Source organism: Bos grunniens, chromosome 1, assembly GCF_055505025.1.
Source record: "Bos grunniens cultivar Pamir isolate PY7600 chromosome 1, Bosgru_T2T1.0, whole genome shotgun sequence".
Lineage (NCBI taxonomy): Eukaryota > Metazoa > Chordata > Mammalia > Artiodactyla > Bovidae > Bos > Bos grunniens.
The window spans coordinates 76,206,692-76,229,898 of NC_141165.1; the positions used below are offsets into that span (position 1 = coordinate 76,206,692).

The following is a 23,207-nucleotide window of genomic DNA, read 5'->3' on the forward strand; positions in this document are numbered from 1 at the left end:
CAGAAATTTCTCTGGGAGTCATTTTTCACTCTTTCAGAAAACGATGAACACTGAGGTTTGCTCCTCAAAAGGAAGTAGCAGACCTATTGATTTAACATTGATGCCTATAAAAATAGTTTCAATAGCTTTTCAACAACGTAGATCAATCACTACTTCTTCCTCCCCAACTAGGTCAAGGTTCTTTCTATAAGAACAGGTGGTTGTTCAACTTCTCACAAAACAGCTCTCTCCATGTTTTGCTAGCTAGCTTCAAAAGTGGTCATTAAATTGAATAAACACTGACTCTTCCCACAACTGTGTTCTTCAGACCTGGTTCACTCCTCTGGATCAACATAGTCTGACCTTTATCATGTTTTTCCCTTAATTTCCCCCCAATCCCTTCTCCATTCAGGAAACAAAGAGGCCAGATCCTTGATTCTTGCTTGAAGACATGTAGATGGGAACAATAAAAATAGTTAAACAATCACAGAAGAAACTAGAAAGAGTGTCTTAAGAGTAGAGACTCCTTGTCCTGGAAAAGTACTTTATGGAATATTGCAGAGGATGGTAACTTACATGTTCCCATATCCCCAGAGAACAAAAAGAAGAAATGGTGGGGTTAGGGCAAGTTTCTAACTTATGGATGTTGACAGACAAATAAATCCCCTTCTTTCTTCTAGAAGGGGATCTAGTACTTGATCACAGAACTGTTTGTGCATGGAGCATAGATACCAGTATTGTGTGAAACACATTTTAGGAAATTATGGTTTCAGATGTGCTGCAGAAACTTAGACTAGACTTTGGAAATAACTTCCTAATTGATGGTCAGATCCTGAAACTGGTGGCCAAGGAACATGGTTTCCTTCCTTGGATGGTTGGTAGATTCTTCTTCTCTCTCCTTACCTCTCCCTTTAACATCAGCCCTAGGCATCCACCTACCTGGGAACATGGATACAGGGGATCTGGGGGTCTAGATCCATCCCATCCCCAGAATCTATTTTTATGGATCCCAGTCATGGTAGTGTTCCATGGAAGGTGCAGCCTAGCTAGGACAGGAGGTAACTAACGGTTTTGGCCAAGAGGAGAGGGGGCTAGAGACGGGAAAAGTTGATGCAATTATTTTTGGCAGGAGTTGGAACCAAAGCAGCAGGAGAGAGTAAGTTTTAAGACTCTCTGGCAAGGCAACTTCCTAATCTGTCACTGGGTATGTGTAAAAAGTGATTAGTGGGTCTCTATATTTATCATGATTACTCACAAATATGTAATTTACATAATATATACAGCACATTAAGTACTATGTCACCTTATATAATGTGCATATGTATAATGTATATGCATGTTATGTAACGCCAGTCTGGAGGCTCTTCCAGATTCTGCCAAGTATTTCCTAATTTATTTGGCAATTTCAACATATCTTTTCCATCTGTGGAAAGAACTCTCTTGAGAGGAGCTGGTCTCTGACCTGAAATATAATCATTCTACCAAATCTATCTCCATTCTCAACTCACTGGAGGAAACCTACAAAGACCAAGTTATAATGAGATGCAACACCTCATCCATTAGTCCAGAGACACAGAATGTATTGAAGATTTCCTGTTTCATTTTTATTGCCAGAGGGGTAGAAGTGTGTGGGGGCAGGTGAGAACATGTCTGTGCATGGTCAGAATTAGATAAGATGAGGAATAAAGGAGGATTTTCCCGACTGCCTAATTTTGAGAAGTCACTGTTATATTAAGCCTTGTTTTCCTCATTATTTAGATGGGGTTAATAATACCTTCTCCGTCAACCTCAGGGGTTGCTGTGAGGAGCACTATGATGAGGTACTCCACAGTTGGAAACTACAGTCCCACTAGTTAAAAGATGAGTTGCAAAGTCAGATTAAACAACATCACTAGACTCAGGTTACAAAATTGAAAGTACAATTCCACCAACATTTGTTATACTCTGTGGTTTTAAGGAGGAGGACATGGGACATGTCTCTCAAGCAACATTGCCAGTCCTGTGCACCCGAGTAGGCAGGCAGGGGCCAGTCTCTGGTGCGTGAATCTCTGAGGATCAGTCTCATCTGTTGGCAACAGTGCAGTATCTCAACAGCCTCAATCTTGGGGGGTTGGGGCTGAAGCACATGCAATAACTTCTATAAATGTCTTACAATCAGTGACCTCCAAACTGAACCTGCCTTCATTTCAGAAGCAAGTGGCTTCCAAGAGAGTACCTGCTGTCATTCTGGAGCTTGTTGGTCCCATCCCAAGGAGCCCATCATTCAGGACATTCTTCAGGGGTTTCCCTTCGTCTGGTGTTCCGTGCTGTTAGGTTGAACAGGATGGTTCTAGATCTCTTATCTGAGGCGGTCCTAGATGACTGCTTCCTTCAGAGTTATGAACAGTTTGTACATACAATCTTGACTTTCCCTTCTTTGCACAACGTTCCTGACCCAGTGCGAGGAGATGAGAGGGAGTTTAGTGGGGTGATGCCAAGTGGGTACAGGTTTGCTTTTCAGAATCTCAGAGGGGATAGGGGACAAGGAGAATGTTTCTTTCTACCAACGAAGCTCTCCACAGGCTTGCCCTTGGGGAAGGCAGTGATGCTGGTGCCAGTGGAATGAAGCCCACTGAGCTCTGCTGAGACCCCTCTGGTCACTGGCTGGCAGTTCCTTGCTGAAGGTGCCTTTGTCCTCCTTGTGCCTCTCTGCTGAGGTCATTCCTGCAGCCAGGAGTGTTTCCAGATTTAAGAGACTATGATGATGTGACACGTGGAGAGTTTAACCTGTCTACTGACCAGGTTAGGGCTTCCCCAGTGGCTCAGCAGTAAAGAATCTGCCTGCCAATGCAGGAGATGCGGGAGATGCGGGTTTGATCCCTGGGTCAGGAAGATCCCCTAGAGGAGGGCATGGCAACCTGCTCCAGAATTCTTGCCTGGAAAATCCCATGGACAGAGGACCCTGGTGGGCTATAGTCCATGGGCTCACAAAGAGTCTGACCCGACTGAGCATGCACGCACACACTGACCAGCTCAGACCCGAGAGAGTCTCCAGCAATCATGGGGGAGGCCCTTATTTTCTCACATGGGCTTGTCCCGTCCACATGTGTACCACATGTTCATTCCTCCCTGGCAACCTGGATCTACATGGAATCACTTCTCAGTGACCAGAAATGACCCTGATGTCATTCCAAGATGTGTAGGTTCTTTTCTCTACTAAGTATCTTTTTAGTGGCACCGAATCCCAAACCACTTTCTTTAGCCAAGATACCATGGACAAATCTCTTAACTTTTCTAGGACTCAGTTTCCTTATTTGACAAATGAGACAGTAAATCCTGCCCCTCATAGCTTTCATAGTTGTTTTGAGAAGAGAAATTCTCAGTCTCTTTATAAGGAGATACTTCAATTTCCCTTGAATCCTATGATCACCAGGGAGAAATGTGTCTTGACAATGAAATGGCAGAAACAAGCATTTCTTTTTCTTTCCCACTTTCAATTCTTATACTTCATATTTTTTTTCAATTAGGAAAAATCCATCAGTAAATAAATATTTATATATATATATAAATATATATATATGCTACATATATGTACACACACCGAAGACCTGCAGAAAGGTCTTCAGGTCGTGCTTTGGGAGTGGCAAGTACAAAGAGGCAGGAGGGAACCGCCTGAAGGCTTGTCTCCTGGTCTCCTCAGCGAAAGGCCCTTCCCTCCCATCTTCTTTGCCTTCAGGAATAGTCTGCCACCAGGCCTTGGAACTCAAACAGGAAACACGCTTTGGCTTGAAAAAGAAAGAAGCTGGGGGTGTTTTTTTTTTTTTTCCCTCTTCCCTTTTTACACAATATTATGACACCGATTTAAAAAATAAATCTCAGTTTCTCTGCTTTCCCTCCCAGGTGTTCATAGAACTAAGAAAATAAATACCACATCTAAGGTGTGCTGTGCACGCAGCTCTGGGGGCTCTTGGAGCCGGCTCTAAACAAGCACACAGCCACCAGAAGGCTTCAGGAGAACCACTAGTGCCCACTGACAACGTGCAGAACCAAGAAGGGAAACACAGCTTTCCACAGCCTTTCTGCCTCCTCAGCTAGTTCAGGGAGAAGCTTGAAGGACAACTGAGAGACTGGCGTGCGGGTGCCAAGCCCTGCCAAGGGCTGCACTCTGAGAGTCCGAGGCCGTCCTGTCTCCGCACAGAGGGATCTTTGTGCGAGTTTTCTGGAACACAGGCTCTTTTTCTTGGCCACATCCGACCTCAGCATAGGCAGGAAACCTGCAGCCTGCTCCTTGCAAACGGCCGGGAGGAAACTTGCAGGGCTGGTGGAAAAAAGGGGGGTTTCTCCTTCAGTCTCAGAAAGTCCCACTAAAGGCCTTCTGGGAAAGTGAAGGTTGCTGCGCGAGCCAGCCACACCCTGGAGAATCCCAAGTCCATTCAAAATGTCCTGCCGGCACTGGCTCTGCGGGGATGCATCCATGGTTGAAACAGAATGGATGAAGCTTTCTTCCTGAAGGGTGGCTTGGCTTCCGTTGGTTGGAGAAGAGTATGGTGTTTGTGTGTGTGCATGTGGGTGTGTGCGTGTGTTTCAGTTTCTTGTCTTCTCTCTTGGTTGAACTGGCATTTGGCACAGTGTCTAGTCCTTTGAACGGCTTTTCCTCCTCAGCGAAAAGAAGCTGCTCTTCTGAGGGGGCCCCATCATCATAGGCGCTTGGTTCTTGTGAGTAATTTTAATCTAAAAGCAAAGAGGGAGAAATGAATTAGTGGCCTGCAAACCCCAGGAACCTATGGGAGAGTGACTTGCAGAGAGAGGAAGGAGGCCAGCTTCGAGCTGGAAGGAGCCCCAAGCAGAAGGACGACTGTCCTTGAACAGCTTCACAATTGGCAACTGGACCCTGAATGGTGCTGGAAGCAAGGGGCGGAAACGCTGGGGAGAGACAGGTGTGAGCTTCCCACGTGGTGATCAGCTCGCACCTGTCTTGTGTCCTTGCTATTCATAGACTCAGAATGTCACAACCGGAGGAGACCTCAGGGACCATCTCAGTCAAGCCCTCTGTAGGACAGATAAAGGAATGGAGACCCCCAAGGCTCTGCTGAGCCTCAGATTAGCCTAAGGTTGCACAGACAGGGGCAGAACAGTCAGAGTCCCACTCTTCCAGTTCCCAGTCTTCCCTGTTCCTGGCCGTTTCTGCCCAAGCATACAGACATAAACCAGGAACTCCAAACTGACCTAGGATCTTGAATCTGATCTCTGAACCAATCGCCACTCACGTGGATAGTTTAAAAGTGAGTCTTAGGCATTTCCTCTTTTCTTAGTCTTCCAGGGGAGACCCAACTTTCTTATAAAAGCTTTCTTTCTTTTTTACTTTTAGGTTTAATGAGTGTTTTCTCCTGCAAACATGAAGTTTGCAATTGGAAGTGAAAGACACTGGTGAAGTCTTTTTTTCTCTTTCTTGCCAACCTTACCTTCAGGGCGTGGCTTCAAATGCTTGGTACCTATTTGAATGTGGTCTAGAGATAATCTGCACTCTCAGTCTTATCAACATTTATCAAATAGGAAGATGATGTGGGAACAAGAGGCATTTAGGATTCAAAGACCTGGATTTGGGTCTTAGAACTTCCCCTTCTTTGCTATGGACATTTGGACAAATCATTTAGCCTTCAAAATCAGTGCTTGCTGAACTGTAAAATGATAGTAACATTTGTTCTAGTTTCCTCACAAAGTTGTTGTGAAGATGAAATGACAGTCAATGAAAACCCAGTGTAAACAACGGAATGCACCAATTAAAATCTTACCCTATACTGGAGAAGGAGAAAGATGTATGTTAAACAGAGTCTGGACACCAAGAGGGGAAAGGGAGGGGTGGGATGAACTGGGAGATTGGGACTGACATATATACACACTACTATGTATAAAATAGATAACTAATGAGAACCTACTATATAGCACAGGGAACTCTACTAAGTGCTCTGTAGTGACCTAAATGGGAGGGAAATCCAAAAAAGGAGGGGTGAGAGTATACACACAGCTGATTCACTTTGCTGTACAACACTGTAAAGCTATACTGTACTCTAATAAAAATTAAAAACCTATCAAAAAGAAACAGTCTATGAACTCACTCTCATGGTTTTTACCACCTATTCAAACGACAGTGTGATCCCAGAGAACAATGAAAGAGCTCTTGAAGAGATAGACTCATCAACATGTTTAAATTAATGTAGGATGAACCAAGTGGTGTCCAAAAGAAGGTTCACTGAGGAATGAGAAGAATCTGAATGGAGCAACTGAGGAAGCATTTTAAGATCTGAAAGGAAGGGAAGAAAATGTATTGGTGAGAGAGAAAGGGAAGGCACTAGTTTGAGGGGCTACATACCAACTGGTTGAGTGTGGACCACAGGATGAGAAGTGAAATCGGGGACACCGGAGGGGAAGCTGGGGAAGGGCTTTAAAGGGGAGGTGGCAGAGATTGGGTTTAATATGAGGTAATGGGAACCATGACAACTTTTTAAGCTGGAGAATTCACTAGGAAAAAAAAAGCTTGAAAGGAATTATTCAATAGCTGTTGTCAGGATGAGCTGGAGTGGGGGAGAGTCTGGCTAAGAAGTTCTACTGCAAGCCAGATTTAAATTTATAAGGCCGCAGGTTATGAAAAGAAAAAGATGGGACCAAAAGACACTGTGGAGAAAGAGCTTAACCTGGGGGAAGGAAGGTTTAAATGACTGTTAGGTTGGTTTTCACCAGCCTGGAGGTGTAGGAGGCGAGTAGTAAGTCTCTTTGCTTTGGGGTGGTCCCCAGGGGAGCATACCGAGGACACTTCAAGTGCCATTCTGCTTGATTATGGCATCGCCTTTACCTCAGAATTCAGGGAAGTGAGGCGCGGATGACAGGGGGCCCTGATAATACTCATCTGTGGCTGCAATTTAGCCCCAGCTGACGGCAGTGATTTGTGGCACATTTCACTGTGGTAAAGTCTTTTCTCACTCTCTGAGGGGAAGAAGAAATTCATCCTATTCACCTTGGTGTTCCCCAAGAAAGCACAGAATGGGTACCTGCTATGGAAGTACTGACTAGTTAGCCCAGCCCAGAAGAACGAGGGATATCCTGTCAGTGGAGCTGGGCGTGCTTGGGGCAGAGTGGCAGCTGGTGCACTGCTTACATTTCCCGCTGATGGAGCCCATTTTTTTTAGACCATAGAAGATCTTTCCTTCTCCTTTTTCTCCCCCTAGCTGACCAATTTATTTGCTTGTTAGCACCTCCTGGGCAAAGAGGAGGAAGTGAAACTCGAATCCCTCCCATGGGTTTTCAGCAGTTTTGAGAAATGTCTTGATAAGGTAGGAGTTTGGAGATGCTGGGCAATGTGAGGTTTTGTGGTTTGTGGATTCTAGTACTACAGAGGTGAGAGGTTAGTATATAGTCATCCATTGCTATCCATAAGGAATTGCTTCTAGGACCCCTGGGGATACCAAAATCCATGGATGCTGGTTTTATACAAGCCCCTTATGTAAGATGGTATAGTATTTGTGTATAACCTATGCACATCCTGTATCCTTTAAGTCATCTCTAGATTACTTATAATACCTAATGCAATGTAAATGCTATGTAAATAGTTGTAAATACAATGTTAATGTTATGTAAATAGTTCCCAGCACAGAGCAAATTCTAGTTTTGCTTTTTGGAATTTTCTGGATTTTTTTTTCCTGAATATTTTCTATTCAAGGTCGGTTGAATCCAAGGATGTGAAGCCCATGGATGTGGAGGTCTGATTGTATAATGGCATTTTCCCAAACAGGCAATTTCTTGGATACCATGTTAAATAGTCCATTACTTTCAAATTAATTTATGATCTTTCTTTTTTCCTTCACTGCCTTTTATATACACTAGAGTTTCTTAGGGCTGTCTTCTGTATTATTGATTTACCTATCCAATATTGGGCCAATTATTGTAGCTATATAACTATTTTAATACCTTGTGGGAAGTTCTTCACAGCTCTTTTATAAAATGCCTTAGCTATGGCATTGTTTTGTCAAGTTAAAAAATTGCATTGGAATTTTGTTTGGGGGTCCCTTTTGGAAACATGGGATGTGTCGAAACTCAAATCTTTTAAAAAAGTATTAACTAAGTCTTGCAGTCTTCATCTATTTTTCACAATTCGGCTTGGTATTTTGTTTTTGTTTGTTGCCATATAATATTTCAGCTTTTTTCTATTATGTTCTTCCGATTGGTTATTGCTGGTATGTACAAAAGCTGTTAACTTTTGCCTCTTTCTTTATAGCTTCACTGAAATAATTTAACCTATGAGGTTTTCAGTTGATTTTATTAGATTTCTTTTACATATACTACCTGCAAATAATGACAGTTTTGATTCTTTTCCAAATAGTTATATCTCTTTTCTGCTTCATGTGTTTTGCGCTGGTTAGAATTTCCAAACAACATTAGCATATGTCTTATCCACAATTTTAATGAGAATTCTACTACTGTTTTACATTAAGTATTAGTTATTGGTTTAATAACTAATTATTTTGAGGAAGTGTCTTCCTAATCTGAGTTTTGCAAGAGTTTCATTTCATTCAGAAATGTTGAATGTGATTGAGTATTTTGGGTCATCTACCCATATTACCATGTAATTTTTCTATCTAAACTTCTATTAAGGAGACTTCCTTAGGGAAGGGAATTAACATATCCTGCTACACACCAAGCCTATTAATATAAAAGTTTTTATCCTTTGTATCTAATTACGTGCTGTGCTTAGTCACTCAGTCCTGTCTGACTCTTTGCGACCCCATAGACTGTAGCCCACCAGGCTCCCCTGTCCATGGGGATTTGCCAGGCAAGAATATTGGAGTGGGTTGCCATGCCCTCCTCCAGGGGATCTTCCCAACCCAGGGATTGAACCCAGGTCTCCTGCATGGTAGGCGGATTCTTTACCATCTGAGTCATCAGGGGAGCCCAATCTTTATTTATTTGGCTGAATTAGGTCTGAGTTATGGCATGTGGGATCTAGTTCCCTGACCAGGGATAGAACCTAGGCATCAGGAGCTCAGAGTCTTATCCACTGGACCACTGGGGTGGGAAATGCTTTTTAAGTTAAATAAGGCAATTGGTTTTGTTGTTAAAAACAAAAAACTTTAAAAAAGACTTCCTTGCACATTTCTTTGATATATTCTTCTTGAGGAGTGACTGATTCTTTTAATATGTTGTTCAATTCTATCTACCAATACTTTAACAATTTTTATATCATTCATATTTGAGATTGATCTGTAGCTTTCCTTTTTTTTTTTTTTCCAGATGCACCATGCAGCAGGCAGGATTTTATTTCCCCAACCAGGGATTGAACCCATGTCCTCTGCATTGGGAGCACAGAGTCTTAACCATTGGATCACAAGGGAAGTCCCAGTAGCTTTCTAGTTTTAAGCACAGCTTTTGTTAGATTTTTCTATCTATCTTAATTCTATGAAATGGATTGGATAGCTTTCTATCTTTGTCTATTCTATGGAACAAAGACTTCAAATAAATATTTATTTCCTAACAGTATGGAAGAACTCACCAGTAAGATCAAATATTTTTCATTTCATTAAGGGTTACCTAGAATTCTTTTAAAACTTTTTACTTTACATTGGAGCATAGCCAGTTAACAATGTCATAGTTTCAGGTGGACAGCAAAGTAACTCATCCATAACATACATGTATCCATTCTCTCCCAGTCTTCTCTCCCATCCAGGCTGCTATGTAACATTGAGCAGCCTTCTCTGTGCTATACAGTAGGTCCCTGTTGGTTATCCATTTTAAATGTAGCAGTATGTACATGTCCATCCCAAACTCCCTAACTAGCCCTTCCTCCCACTCTTCCCCCAATGGTTACCTAGGATTTATATAAGATGTTCAAGTTTATTAGGATCAAGATAACTATAAATGTCACATAATGTCTTATAATTAAGTAAAACCATTACTACATTTATATTTATGTTCAGTCGCTCAGTTGTGTCCCACTCTTTGCGACCCCATGAACTGCAGCATACCAGCCCTCCCTGTCCATCACCAACTCCCAGAGTTCACTCAGACTCATGTCCATTGAGTCAGTGATGCCATCCAGCCATCTCATCCTCTGTCACCCTCTTCTCCTCATGCCCCCAATCCCTCCCAGCATCAGAGTCTTTTCCAAGGGTGGCCAAAGTACTGGAGTTTCAGCTTTAGCATCATTCTTTCCAAAGAAATCCCAGGGCTGATCTTCAGAATGGACTGGTTGGATCTCCTTGCAGTCCAAGGGACTCTCAAGAGTCTTCTCCAACACCACAGTTCAAAAGCATCAATTCTTCGGCGCTCAGCCTTCTTCACAGTCCAACTCTCACATCCAAACATGACCACTGGAAAAACCATAGCCTTGACTAGACGAACCTTTGTTGGCAAAGTAATGTCTCTGCTTTTCAATATGCTATCTAGATTGGTTATAACTTTCCTTCCAAGGAGTAAGCATCTTTTTATTTCATGGCTGCAGTCACCATCTGCAGTGATTTTGGAGCCCCCAAAAATAAAGTCTGACACTGTTTCCACTGTTTCCCCATCTATTTCCCATGAAGTGATGGGACCACATGCCATGATCTTAGTTTTCTGAATGTTGAGCTTTAAGCCAACTTTTTCACTCTCCTCTTTCACTTTCATCAGAGGCTTTTTAGTTCCTCTTCACTTTCTGCCATAACGGTGGTGTCATCTGCATATCTGAGGTTATTGATATTTCTCCCGGCAATCTTGATTCCAGCTTGTGCTTCTTCCAGCCCAGCATTTCTCATGATGTACTCTGCATATAAGTTAAATAAGCAGGGTGACAATATACAGCCTTGATGTACTCCATTTCCTATCGGGAACCAGTCTGTTGTTCCATGTCCAGTTCTAACTGTTGCTTCCTGACCTGCATATAGGTTTCTCAAGAGGCAGATCAGGTGGTCTGGTATTCCCATCTCTTTCAAAATTTTCCACAGTTTGTTGTGATCCACACAGTCAAAGGCTTTGGCATAGTCAATAAAGCAGAAATAGATGTTTTTCTGGAACTCTCTTGCTTTTTCCATGATCCAGCAGATGTTGGCAATTTGATCTCTGGTTCTTCTGCCTTTTCTAAAACCAGCTTGAACATCTGGAAGTTCACAGTTCATGTATTGCTGAAGCCTGGCTTGGAGAAGTTTGAGCATTACTTTACTAGCATGTGAGATGAGTGCAATCGTGCGGTAGTTTGAGCATTCTTTGGCATTGCCTTTCTTTGGGATTGGAATGAAAACTGACCTTTTCCAGTCCTGTGGCCACTGCTGAGTTTTCCAAATTTGCTGGCATATTGAGCGCAGCACTTTCACAGCATCATCTTTCAGGATTTGAAATAGCTCAACTGGAATTCCATCACCTCCACTAGCTTTGTTCATATTTTAAATATTTATTTCTAATCTCTTTTTAAAATTACGTTTTCAAACATTTCACGTGTTTGAAGAACTAGTTCTACATTTCCCTGTTTTTTAAATTATTTAATTTCTAATTATATCTTTTGTTTTCTTTTTTCTGCTTCTGCTAACTTTGTTTTATTACTGTTCTTTTAATTTGGGGATTATACATTACATTTTTTCCCTTTTCAAATGATGGTAGCATATGAGACTTTGAATTTATTTCCAAATATAGTTTAGGCTATATTCTAAAACTTTTGATGAGAGCCTTCTAATTTTATTATTTTTTAAATAGTCAATAATATTGGCTTTGATCCCCTCTTAAATCTATTCTTTAGGAGAATGTAATAATCTGATTGGATTTCATTTATCTTTTAATCTATTATTTATTTATAGTTTTATTGCTTTGTGGTCAAATAAAACAACCTTTATAACATCTGTTATTGGATTTTGTTTTTTTCTTCATGAATTGGTTTATAGTCTATTTTAGTAAATATCCTGTGGACCTTGAAGAAATTAGATTTGTTTAAGGCATAGTTATTTCATCCAAGTTTAATTTTTAAATTGAGGTATAATTGACATTTGACATTATATTAGTTTCAGGTGTACAGGTTAATAATTAGATATTTGTATATAATGTGAAATGACCACCCACAATAAATCTAGTTAACATCTGTCACCATAGTTACAAAATTACTGTTTCTTGTGATAGGAAATTTTAAGAATTACTCACTTGAGTTCAGTTCAGTTCAGTCGCTCAGCCGTGTCCGATTCTTTGCAACCCCATGAATTACAGCACGCCAGGCCTCCCTGTCCATCACCAATTCCCAGAATTCACCCAGACTCATGTGCATCAAGTTGGTGATGCCATCCAGCCATCTCATCCTCTGTCGTCCCCTTCTCCTCCTGCCCCCAATCCCTCCCAGCATCAGGGTCTTTTCCAATGAGTCAACTCTTCGCATGAGGTGGCCAAAGTTAGCAACTTCTAAATATGCAATACAGCATTATTAACTATAGTCACTCTGCTGTATATTACACCTTCAGGACTCCTTTATTTTATAACTGGAAATTTGTACATTTTTACCCCATTCACCCATTTCTCTTACCTTGCCCTCCCTGCTCCCACCTCTGAAAAACCATCAGTCTATTCTCTGTATCTCTGAGCTTGTTTTTTAAAAATCCAAGTTTTATGTCATCTATTTTTTTTTTTTTAACAACTTGACCTCAAAGACAGAAACAAATATTTTAAGTGAAAGTGAAATCGCTCAGTCGTGTCCCACTCTTTGTGACCCCATGGACTGTAGCCCACCAGGCTCCTCCATCCGTGAGATTCTCCAGGCAAGAATACTGGAGTGGGCTGCCATTTCCTTCTCCAGGGGATCTTCCCAACCCAGGGATCAAACCTGGGTCTCCTGCATTGCAGGCAGATGCTTTACCCTCTGAGCCACCAGGGAAGCCCCAAATATTTTAAAGCCTCTCAATAACTGTCTTTCTGTAAGTTTCTTATATATATTTATTCTCAGAATATACTACATCTATACAGTTTTTCATCGGCTGTTCACTGATGGCTCAGTCAGTAAAGAATCTGCCTGCAGTGCAGGGAGACCCAGGTTTGATTCCTGTGTTGGATAGATTTCCTGGAGAAGGAAATGGAAACCCACTCCAGTATCCTTGCCTGGAGAATCCCATGGACAGAGGGGTCTGGTGGGCTGTAGTCCATGGGGTCGCAAAGAGTTGGGCATGACTGAGTGACTAACACTGCTACTACTACTAACACTATACCGTTTTTCACAGTATAAATTTTGATTCTATTATCAGACAAATAAATTTTTATGACCATTAGATTTCAAAATTGAGTGTACTTTTTACTAAATAAAAAATGACCTTCTTTATTCCACTTTATGCTTTTGGCATGTTGGAAGGTTAGTTTGCCCCAAGTTATCATATCTTACTTTTAATTTCTCTATGCTTGATAAAGGATAAGATAAAAATTTATGTTTTTTTGCTTTAGATGTATCTCTTTACAAGAAGTGTATTGATGCATTTTAACCCAATGTGGGAGTTTTGTTTTTTTAATAGGGAACATGAGCACATTTATGGTATTTTGTCGTTACTGATATATTTAGTCCTAACTTCTTTTATCTTAATCAAAGCATTTAAAATGTTTCCTTGTTTTTCTCCTTTTTGTGCTACACTGATAGGGTTCATAACATTTAAATTCTCCCAGATTCAGAAGGTGTATACCCTGTTTTTAGTTTCACTAGTAATTATCTAGTTACTAAATTTTTCTTCAGATTTACATTTTCTAATTATCAAAGTGAAGTGAATAATCAATTATCAAATTTAACATACCTTTACTATTCCTTCAACAATGTCTCCCACATGCTTTCAGTCTTGGTGAATATAACTTTAGGTTTGGGATCCAAGTTACGAATGTTTATACTATCTTCTCTTTCAAAGAATGATTTTTGCCATTTGAATTTAACAACGGTTTTTTCTTCATTCTAATTTGTTGTTGTTGTTCAGTCGCTCAATCATGTCTGATTCTTTACAACCCCATTAGGCTGCAGCACGACAGACTTCCCTGTCCTTCACCATCTCCTGAAGTTTGTACAAACTCATGTCCATTGAGTCAGTGATGCTATCTAACCATCTCATCCTCTGTCACCCCATTCTCCTTTTACCTTCAGTCTTTCCCAGAATCAGGGTCTTATTTCCAATGAGTTGGCTCTTCATATCAGGTGGCCAAAGTATTGGAGCTTCAGCTTCTGCGTCAGTCCTTCCAATGAATATTCAGGGTTGATTTCCTTTAGGATTGACTGGTTGGATCTCCTTGCAGTCCAAGGGACTCTCAAGAGTCTTCTCCAACACCACAGTTCAAAAGCATCAATTGAACACTCAGCCTTCTTCATGGTCCACCTCTCACATCCATACATGACTACTGGAAAAACTGTAGCTTTTATTATATGGACCTTTGTCAGCAAAGTGATGTCTCTGCTTTTTAATACTGTCTAGATTTGTCCTAGCTTTCCTTCTAATTTAACTGGTTTTAATTTTTATCAAACATTCTTTTGTTGCTGTGATGTCCTATCATTAAGCCTTCAATTCTGAATCACTTCACAGTTAGTGAGTGCCTTCACTCAGGAAAACGTTTCAAAAGCGTGTTTTAACTTTTGGAAGTTTAAGACGGACTTCTGTTACCTTCTGCTATGGACTGAACTGTGTCCCCTTCCAAATTCATGTGTTGAAGCCCTAATCCCCAGTGTGACTACATTTGGAGATACGGCCTTTAAGGAGGTGCTTGCTTGCTCAGTCATATCTGACTCTTTGCCACCCCATGGACTATAGCCCACCAGGCTTCTCTGTCCATGGGATTCTCCAGGCAAGCATACTGGAGTGGGTTGCCATTTCCTTCTCCAAGGGATCTTCCCAACCCAAGGATCAAAACCATATATCCAGCATTGTCAGGCGAGTTCTTTACCACTAAGCCAACAGGGAAGCCCTTTAAGGAGGTAAATAAGGTTAAATGGAATCATAAAGGTGGAGCCCTAGCCCAATAGGACTGGTGTCCGTATGAGAATAGGAAGAGACATCAGGAGTAAATGCACACAGAGAAAAGGCCATGTGAGGACATGGTGAAAGAGCTTCCATCTGCAAGTCAGGAAGACAGGCCTCACCAGAAAGCAACCCTGCTGACACCTTAATCTTGGACTTGGAGGATGTAGATCTATGAGAAACTATGCTGTTTACGTGACCCAGTCTGTAGTATTTTGTTAGGGCAGCCTGAGCTGACTAACATACCTTCACATATGACTGTACACCATAAAATAATTGGGTTTTATTTATTATTATTATTTTTTTCATAGTAAGTAGTAATGTCTGAAGGGTGGTGTGGAGAGAGAGCAAGGATTAGAGGAATATTTGACTACTTTAAAACCAGTACTTGGATCTGGAGGAATGGCAGTCCAGTTTCTAGATATCACTGAGCTAGGTAGCCAAGGGTTTGCTTTCTTCCAGCTTTTTCCTTTTTCCTTTTAGGAGACAGGAGGACTTTGGATAGAGTTTTCTTAATTCAATTCCATCAAAATTATAAATAGTACAAATTCCCTCCATCCTTCCCAACTAGAACAAGGGGGTAAGATATTATTAGATTTTGGTATAGTGTATTCATCCTTTTCTTAGACTTCATAGAAACCAAAAGATAGAGGTAAGATTTTACAGAAAAAGTTCTACTTTTGATATCTTTTATAAAAGATGCCATTTTAAAAAGTCTTTGTCTCTAGGGACTAACTTTGCAATTTGTAGAAGTTACACAGAGCAAAGAGTTACAGAAATAAACCTACAATTCAGGCCCAATAGAATTCAGGCCCAGTAGCTATCTCATGAAAATCCTTTCTCTAGTAGAAGATGAACTGATGTTCTGCTACTGCTGCTGCTGCTAAGTCACTTCAGTCGTGTCCGACTCTGTGTGATCCCGTAGACGGCAGCCCACCAGGCTCCGCCATACCTGGGATTCTCCAGGCAAGAACATTGGAGTGGGTTGCCATTTCCTTCTCCAATGCAAGAAAGTGAAAAGTGAAAGTGAAATCGCTCAGTTGTGTCCGACTCTTAGCGACCCCATGGACTGCAGCCTACTAGGCTCCTCTGTCCATGGGATTTTCCAGGCAAGAGTACTGGAGTGGAGTGCCATTGCCTTCTCTGAATTGATGTTCTGAAGGGCTCTAAATAGCAGGTTCTCGAGGGTATCTGAATACTCCAATAGAGTGAGGAAGCTCAGAAACACAAGTTCTGTCTTTTGAGATTCGCACACTCACAACAGTATTGAGGATGTTGCTAACATCATATTCCAGTTAACACCCTGGGCTCTAAACACCAGGACAGTGGTTTCTCTTCGCCATAAAGAGTCTAGTTGGGTTTCTGAGAACAAACTGCTAACAAACTGGTAAGGCAGGGAATGGGGTTGTTCCCTTTATTTTTGTTTGTTCATTTGTTCAATTCTTTATTTACCTTTCAACAAATATTATTGTGCAACTATTACAAAACAGGCACAGTTCTAGGTGCTGGGTAATATGGGTCACAGAAATGCCATAAAGGCAATAGATAACCTATGAGGTTACACTTTCAGGGGAGTTTTCAGGTGGTTCCTCAGGATTGTGGGTACATCTGGGGTGCAGCATGCCTGTGCATTGTGGGGATTCTTCCCCAGGAGCCCGGGTGGTCATAGTAACCAGGTGGAATTCTAAGGTCAAGCTCCACATAAAGAAGCATTTTCTAGTAATTAGGGTTGTTCATTAGTGGAATTAATGAACTTCCTTTTGGGGTCGTAAGTTCCTTGCCACTAGAGCAATTCAAGCTGAGGCTCTCAAGAATACGGTAGATGAAGCCTCAGAGTTCACCTAGAACTATAAGCTCCTTGAAGACAGGTCTGTGTCTCCTTTGGATTTGGAACTGGTGTCTCCCAGTGCTTGGCTCATAGCACATAATCAATAAAAGCTCAGCAGATAAATGGATGGATGGATGAACTAAGTGGAAGAGGAGCTGTGCTGGATGATCTCCCAAAGCCCCTGTAACTCAGAGACTCAGAATTTCATATTAAGTCAGTGCCCCAAAGGGATCCCAAATAAAACTTCTCACCCTCATCTCAAAGACTGGAATAACTCACCGAGCATGGTGGCTGCATCCAGGGCTCTCCATCCACTTGCATTGGCAGCAGCTTGTTTGTCCTGGAGACCGGAGAACAGAGAGAGCACAGTGGGCTTCTTGGAGTTGGAGAATGAAGGCCGTCCCCACCAGGGAAACAGCAGTGGAAAGTGGAGCCACCTAGGAGTGGTTCTGAAGACTCCTGGGTGGCTTGTTGAAAACAGATTTCTGAGCTCACCTCAGGGGTCCCAATGTAGCATGTCTGGGTCAGGCCTAGGGGTCTGTGTTTTCATAAGCACTATGGACAACTCTGTTGCTCTGGTCCTCAGACTATTTTGAGAAACATGGCCCTGAGTGAGCAGTGAAGTCCACAGGAGTCTGGGGAGAAGTGGCCGACAAGTATGGCAGCACCATATCTAAGTGGACCCCTAGTCAAACAACAAGCCAGAGGGCTTGCCCGTGGTGCCAAAAACTCCACTGTGAAATAGGAAAGATTATGAAATAGGGAAAGGCCTGGGTTCTATGTTGAGTGAGCAGTTGCATAATGTCAATGAGGTAATGTCTCCTACTTATACGAAGTACAGCTCAGGTCTGAGTGTGTTTTGCCTTGCCCCCAATCCTCAACCATCCCCTCTTTTATCTCCTGAACAACAGTAGACATTATGGTTTCATGGACTGTGGACCTGGCTTAGCTGGGGAAGGGGGGTCATCGGGAATGTGATCCCCATGGGTAGGCACAGGGAAGAGGAGAAAGCTTTATTTTCTTGTTTGGGTCAAGGCTTCTTTGGCTTATGGACTGTTAAGGGTGAGACACAGTGGAGGAAAGGTAGGTCCTTTTGGAGGTCTCTGGTCTGGGCGAGCCAGGAACAGTTGCCAGGCGCTGGCCAGAAAGCCCTCACCTGGGTCTGGCATCTGCCCTGTTTCTGAAATTATAAAATGAGGGAGGCAAGCTGTTTTGATGTAGATGATTCTCCAACTGACCCTGAGGATATTTAATAACAAAAACCAATAAACCTAATAATAAAACAAATAATAAAAGCAAAGAGTGGAATTTTGCTTTTGTGGTGTGAGGAGATTATGTAGCGAATGTCCAGGGGGCTAGGGCTCCTGACTCAACCCCTGTTTTTATCTGGAAACAGAAAATATCCTCTCTCTTACACATTTTTTTTTTCTCCAAATTCTTCAGGAATCAAAATTCTCTGGTCCACACATGTTATGGCTTAGATGTTCTAACAGACTGGACCTACTTGGTGTTAAAAGTCATGGAGAAAGGAATTAAAGAGATTAACCTGGGAAACGTGTCCCAGCAAAACAATAGCCCAAAAGGAAAGAGAAGCAAAGATCTGAGGAATAATAGAAAGGACAGGAGACACAGAGGGAATGAAGAAAGGGGGTTAGTGGGATAGATTGGGGAACAGCTCTGGGGACTTCTATGAAGGATGCAGGGTGGCACTAAGAACAGAGTTTCCCCAAAAGAACTCAGAGAACATTTCACCCCGGATAAGGGGTAAAAGGGTTCTTGTGTTTAAATAACTTTGGGAAACCTGCACATGGAAGTCCCCTCTAGGAGATCCCCAAGACACACTATAGAAATTAAATGGGAAATGGAAAGGAATAAGGACTCTGGAAATAATCATGTGGAGAAAAATCTGTGACTAGTTGCATTTATTAAACAGAAGCAACCAAAAATCAGAAGATCCCCTCCATTAGACCCCATCTCGTAAGGAGCCTGTATTGGCTGACCTATTTGGTCCATACTCTAAAAAACTGTCATCCTCTTTGTCAATTATGACGGGTTTGCTGACGTCAGTTTAGCTCTACAAAGGTATATGGGACTGTTTAATAAAAGTGTTTCTGAGACCACTATTTGAGAATGAGCAGTGTAGAGCAGAGAGCCTCAGTTCAGTTCAGTCGCTCAGTCGTGTCCGACTCTTTGCGACCCCATGAATCACAGCACACCAGGCCTCCCTGTCCAACACCAACTCTCGGAGTTCACTCAGACTCATGTCCATCAAGTCAGTGATGCTATCCAGAGAAGAGAGCCTCGTTTTTGTCAAAGTTGCCCTCCAGCATGCATTGAGCATTTCAATGTGGAGATTAGGAAGGCAAGGAGTTGGATCTCTGGCTCTCTGGACCTCATCTTACAATCCTATTTCTAGAATTTCATCAATTCATTTTAAGAGAACAGCAAACTGGTTGTGGTGGGACCCTCCAGTTGATGTCCTGGATGGTTGTTATACCTAGTTTGGAAAGTGGTCTCCAAAGACATTCTTTATAAATGTTATTGAACTCCTACCCCCACTCTGCCCCCACACTCTGCACTGAAATCTAAAGAGGGCTTTCAAGTTGTTATCTGTAGGAATATTCAGGACCCACGGTGAGGGGGACAGGCGGCGCTGCCTGCTGGGTGATGAGGAAACATACCTGATGGAGACAGAGGAGCACTGGGCTAGCCTCCTGCCTGCACTCTTCAGGCCAGTGTAGATCTGCCCCATTTCCATGGCTCCCTCTAGCCCCACCACTTCAAGAAGCTGGTCACTGAGGTCTGTAGAGTGAGACAAGCAGAACCAGTGCATACACATGTCTCTGTTCCCCAGTGTGGTTTGGGCCAGAAGGTCTAGTCCCCAGATGGCCAACCTAGAACTGTCAATATCCTTCAGCTCCCACCAAACAGCATTTCACCCTTATTCTGAATAGGGCATTTCCCCAGAAGTCAATAAATGTACCTTTTCATAAACAGAAACCTTCTGTTCCAGTGAAAAAAGGTTTTGCTCCAGATTGTATGATCATGCATGCAATGAATAGGGTGACATATCCAGAAGTTTCTTCAAAGGCAGAGTAATGTAAAAGATGAACCATCTGTTTCTGAAATACCCTGCCCCCCTGCCCCCACCTTGCAGCTAAGACACACTGGTTTGGGATTAGGATAGGAAGGAATGCTGATGAAGGTCATTATCCAGAGCTGGATCAGGTTTCTCTTCCCTGAATGCCTGAATAACATCTTGGCCCTACTGATGATGACTGATGCTTAATTAACTTCAAATTTGGCCTGCGGTAAGCCAGTGGTGAGCCAACCTCCTTGGACATCCTTGGGGGAAGTCAGTGACCTCTTTCAGGACACCAGGTGCCTAATCTGAGCCAAGGAAAAGAATATTTCACCTACACCAGATTATCCTGGGTCCAAAGTACAAAAAGAGGGACAGAAAATATGAGTCTCAGGCTCAGAGTCGCATAGGATCCATGGCCTCCCACAGTGGCAGCTGCTTCTGATTCAGCACCTAGAAGAGGTCCTTTCTTTGCAAAGTTCCTGGGACTTGGACTGTGCCTGTCCAACTTCTGGGGAAAGCAATGGCAGGATTAAGGTTTGATGTTGGCCCAAAGACTCATTTTTACAACACAACTTTTATTTACTTCAAACAGAAGCAAAATAAAAAGGCAGATTCTTTAAAAGCTTCCATTCCTCCTTTGCCTACCAAAGCAAGTGTAATTCTCTCATAGTTTGTGGCTAATCACTAACATCCTATTAATATTCACAAAGTAGAAAACTGTTCTATGTTAATGTTTTGCTTCTTTGACAGATGGCTTCGGTCTTCTAAGGTACTCATGCTCAGTTGCTTCAGTTGTGTCTGACTCTTTGTGACCCCATGGACTGTAGCTCGTTAGGCTCCTCTGTCCTCCAGGCAAGAATACTGCAGTGGGTTGTCATGCCCTCCTCCAGGGAATCTTCTCCACCTAGGGATCAAACCCACATTTCCTGTGTCTCCTGCATTATAGGTGGATTCCTTACCGCTGAGCCACTGGGGAAGCCCATCTTCTATGGTGTCTCCTGGTATAATACGATAGTGTTTATTAAGACTGGCAAGGAGATATTTGGGTTTGTCCTTGTTTAGAAGCAATAAATGCTGGAGAGGGTGTGGAGAAAAGGGAACCCTCTTATACTGTTGGTGGGAATGCAAACTAGTACAGCCACTATGGAGAACTGTGTGGAGATTCCTTAAAAAACTGGAAATAGAATGGCCTTATGACCCAGCAATCCCACTGCTGGGCATACACACCGAGGAAACCAGAATTCAAAGAGACACGTGTACCCCAATGTTCATCGCAGCACTGTTTATAATAGCCAGGACATGGAAGCAACCTAGATGTCCATCAGCAGATGAATGGATAAGAAAGCTGTGGTACATATACACAATGGAGTGTTACTCAGCCATTAAAACGAATATATTTGAATCAGTTCTAATGAGGTGGATGAAACTGGAGCCTATTATACAGAGTGAAGTAAGCCAGAAAGAAAAACACCAGTACTCTTGCCTGGAAAATCCCATGGACAGAGGAGCCTGGTAGGCTGCAGTCCATGGGGTCGCTAGGAGTCAGACACGACTGAGTGACTTCACTTTCACTTTTCACTTTTATGCACTGGAGAAGGAAATGGCAACCCACTCCAGTGTTCTTGCCTGGAGAATCCCAGGGACAAGGAAGCCTGGTGGGCTGCCATCTATGGGGTCGCACAGAGTCGGACACGACTGAAGCGACTTAGCAGCAGCAGCAACGCATATATATGGAATTTAGAAAGATGGTAATGATAACCCTGTATGCAAGACAGCAAAAGAGACACAGATGTATAGAATAGTCTTTTGGACTCTCTGGGAGAGGGTGAGGGTGGGATGATTTGGGAGAATGGCATTGAAACATGTATAATATCATATAAGAAACTAATTGCAGTCCAGGTTCGATACAGGATGCTTGGGGATGGTGCACTGGGATGACCCAGAGGGATGGTATGGGGAGGGAGGTGGGAGGGGGGTTTAGGATGGAGAACACGTGTACACCCATGGCGGATTCATGTTGATGTATGGCAAAGCCAATACAATATTGTAAAGTAATTAGCCTCCAATTAAAATACATAAATTTAAATTAAAAACAGAAAACTATTGTTTAAAAAACATTCTCTTAACAAATATACTTCTTTTTTACATTCATTTCATTCTTTCTACCAATTTTTATTAAATACAAATTGTGTGCAGGGCACTTTTCTAGCTCTTTGGAACTCAGCTTGTAAGAGGTGTAGGATCTAATATGGGAGGTAAGACATATATACAAATAGTCATGTACATAAATTTAAAATTATAAACAGATCATAGGAAAAATGTTCTGTTAGAATGGAAGCTTGAGTGGAAGGAACTAAATATATCTTTCCCAAAGTTAATGAAATCCTGTATTTGACTTTATGATATTCTTCTAATGAAGACAGTTAAACTATTGGGCTGCCCACCAATGTGTAAACATTGCTAAAGTTTGCTAACCTACTGATGATCACTGATGAACATCAGCTGCCAACAGATACACAAGCTGTTAGTCTCTCTGTGATGGCACATAGGTTACCTCCTTTATATCCACTGATACTGCCATTTTTCTTCTTTGGTACTCCTTTTTTTCACATGTGTGAAAAGATACAGTCTCCTTAAACCCTCCGTCTCATTTGGACTTTAACAAGAAGCCACAAAAGGGCAAAGTTTGTTTAGGAGAATGCTCCAGGCTCTTTTAAGGAGTTCAGATCCAATAAACAGTGAATGTCTAAGCCTCTAGTCACTTAATTAATTCCCTTCTTACCCAAGCGTGTTGAATAACCATTGGATAGTTTTGCTTACTGTGTCATTTTACAGTGTCTGTGATCTCAATAAGGGTTGTGAATGAGAGAAGGAGGAGGAGGAGAAGGGGGAGGGGGAGGGGGAGGAAGAACAGGAGGCAGGGAGGGAGGAGAGAGTGTTTAGGGGTGAGGAGGGCGGGGGAGTTGTACTGGGGTGGGAGAAAGGAGGAGAAAAGAGAGGCAGAAGTTTCTCTGTTGGCAGAGAGACAGATGTCTTTAAAAATGTTGCTCTCTGTACCAGGCTTTGGTGTCTGACAGTGCTGTGATAGTTCAACATTTTCCCTCCTTGAAACATTCCCTGGTAACAAAATGTTCTAAGAAGCAGGGGACTTAATAGACTCAAGTTGTTTCAGCTTTTACAATGTCTTGGTCTTTTAACAAATTTCCCTGTTGAATGGCTCTAACTTGAAAAGTTGTTATCACTTCCCACACATTACCTTGCAGCTATCACTTCCCACACATTACCTTGCTTCCTGGCTCTAGAAGAGATGCAATACAGGCTGATCTCATCAGTGTGGTGGGTGGGTGGGTGGGTGGGGGGCAGG

General features: G+C 42.2%; 1 protein-coding gene across 5 annotated transcripts in view; it reads right to left on the reverse strand.

Annotated features, from left to right (window-relative positions):
- Positions 1-3,431: 3,431 nt before the first annotated feature.
- Positions 3,432-23,207, reverse strand: part of DGKG (diacylglycerol kinase gamma) — a 223,094-nt gene continuing 203,318 nt past the window's right edge. For 4 of the 5 annotated variants that reach the window (XM_086398113.1, XM_086398109.1, XM_086398104.1 and 1 more), the window contains 3 exons: positions 19,440-19,560; positions 17,038-17,098; positions 3,432-4,689 (listed from right to left, as the gene is read on the reverse strand). In XM_086398113.1, coding sequence (XP_086254239.1) covers positions 4,591-4,689; positions 17,038-17,098; positions 19,440-19,560 — 281 coding nt within the window. In that variant the 3' untranslated portion in view covers positions 3,432-4,590. The remainder of the gene's footprint in view (positions 4,690-17,037; positions 17,099-19,439; positions 19,561-23,207) is intronic. The other variant, XM_086398111.1, reaches the window with a different exon arrangement.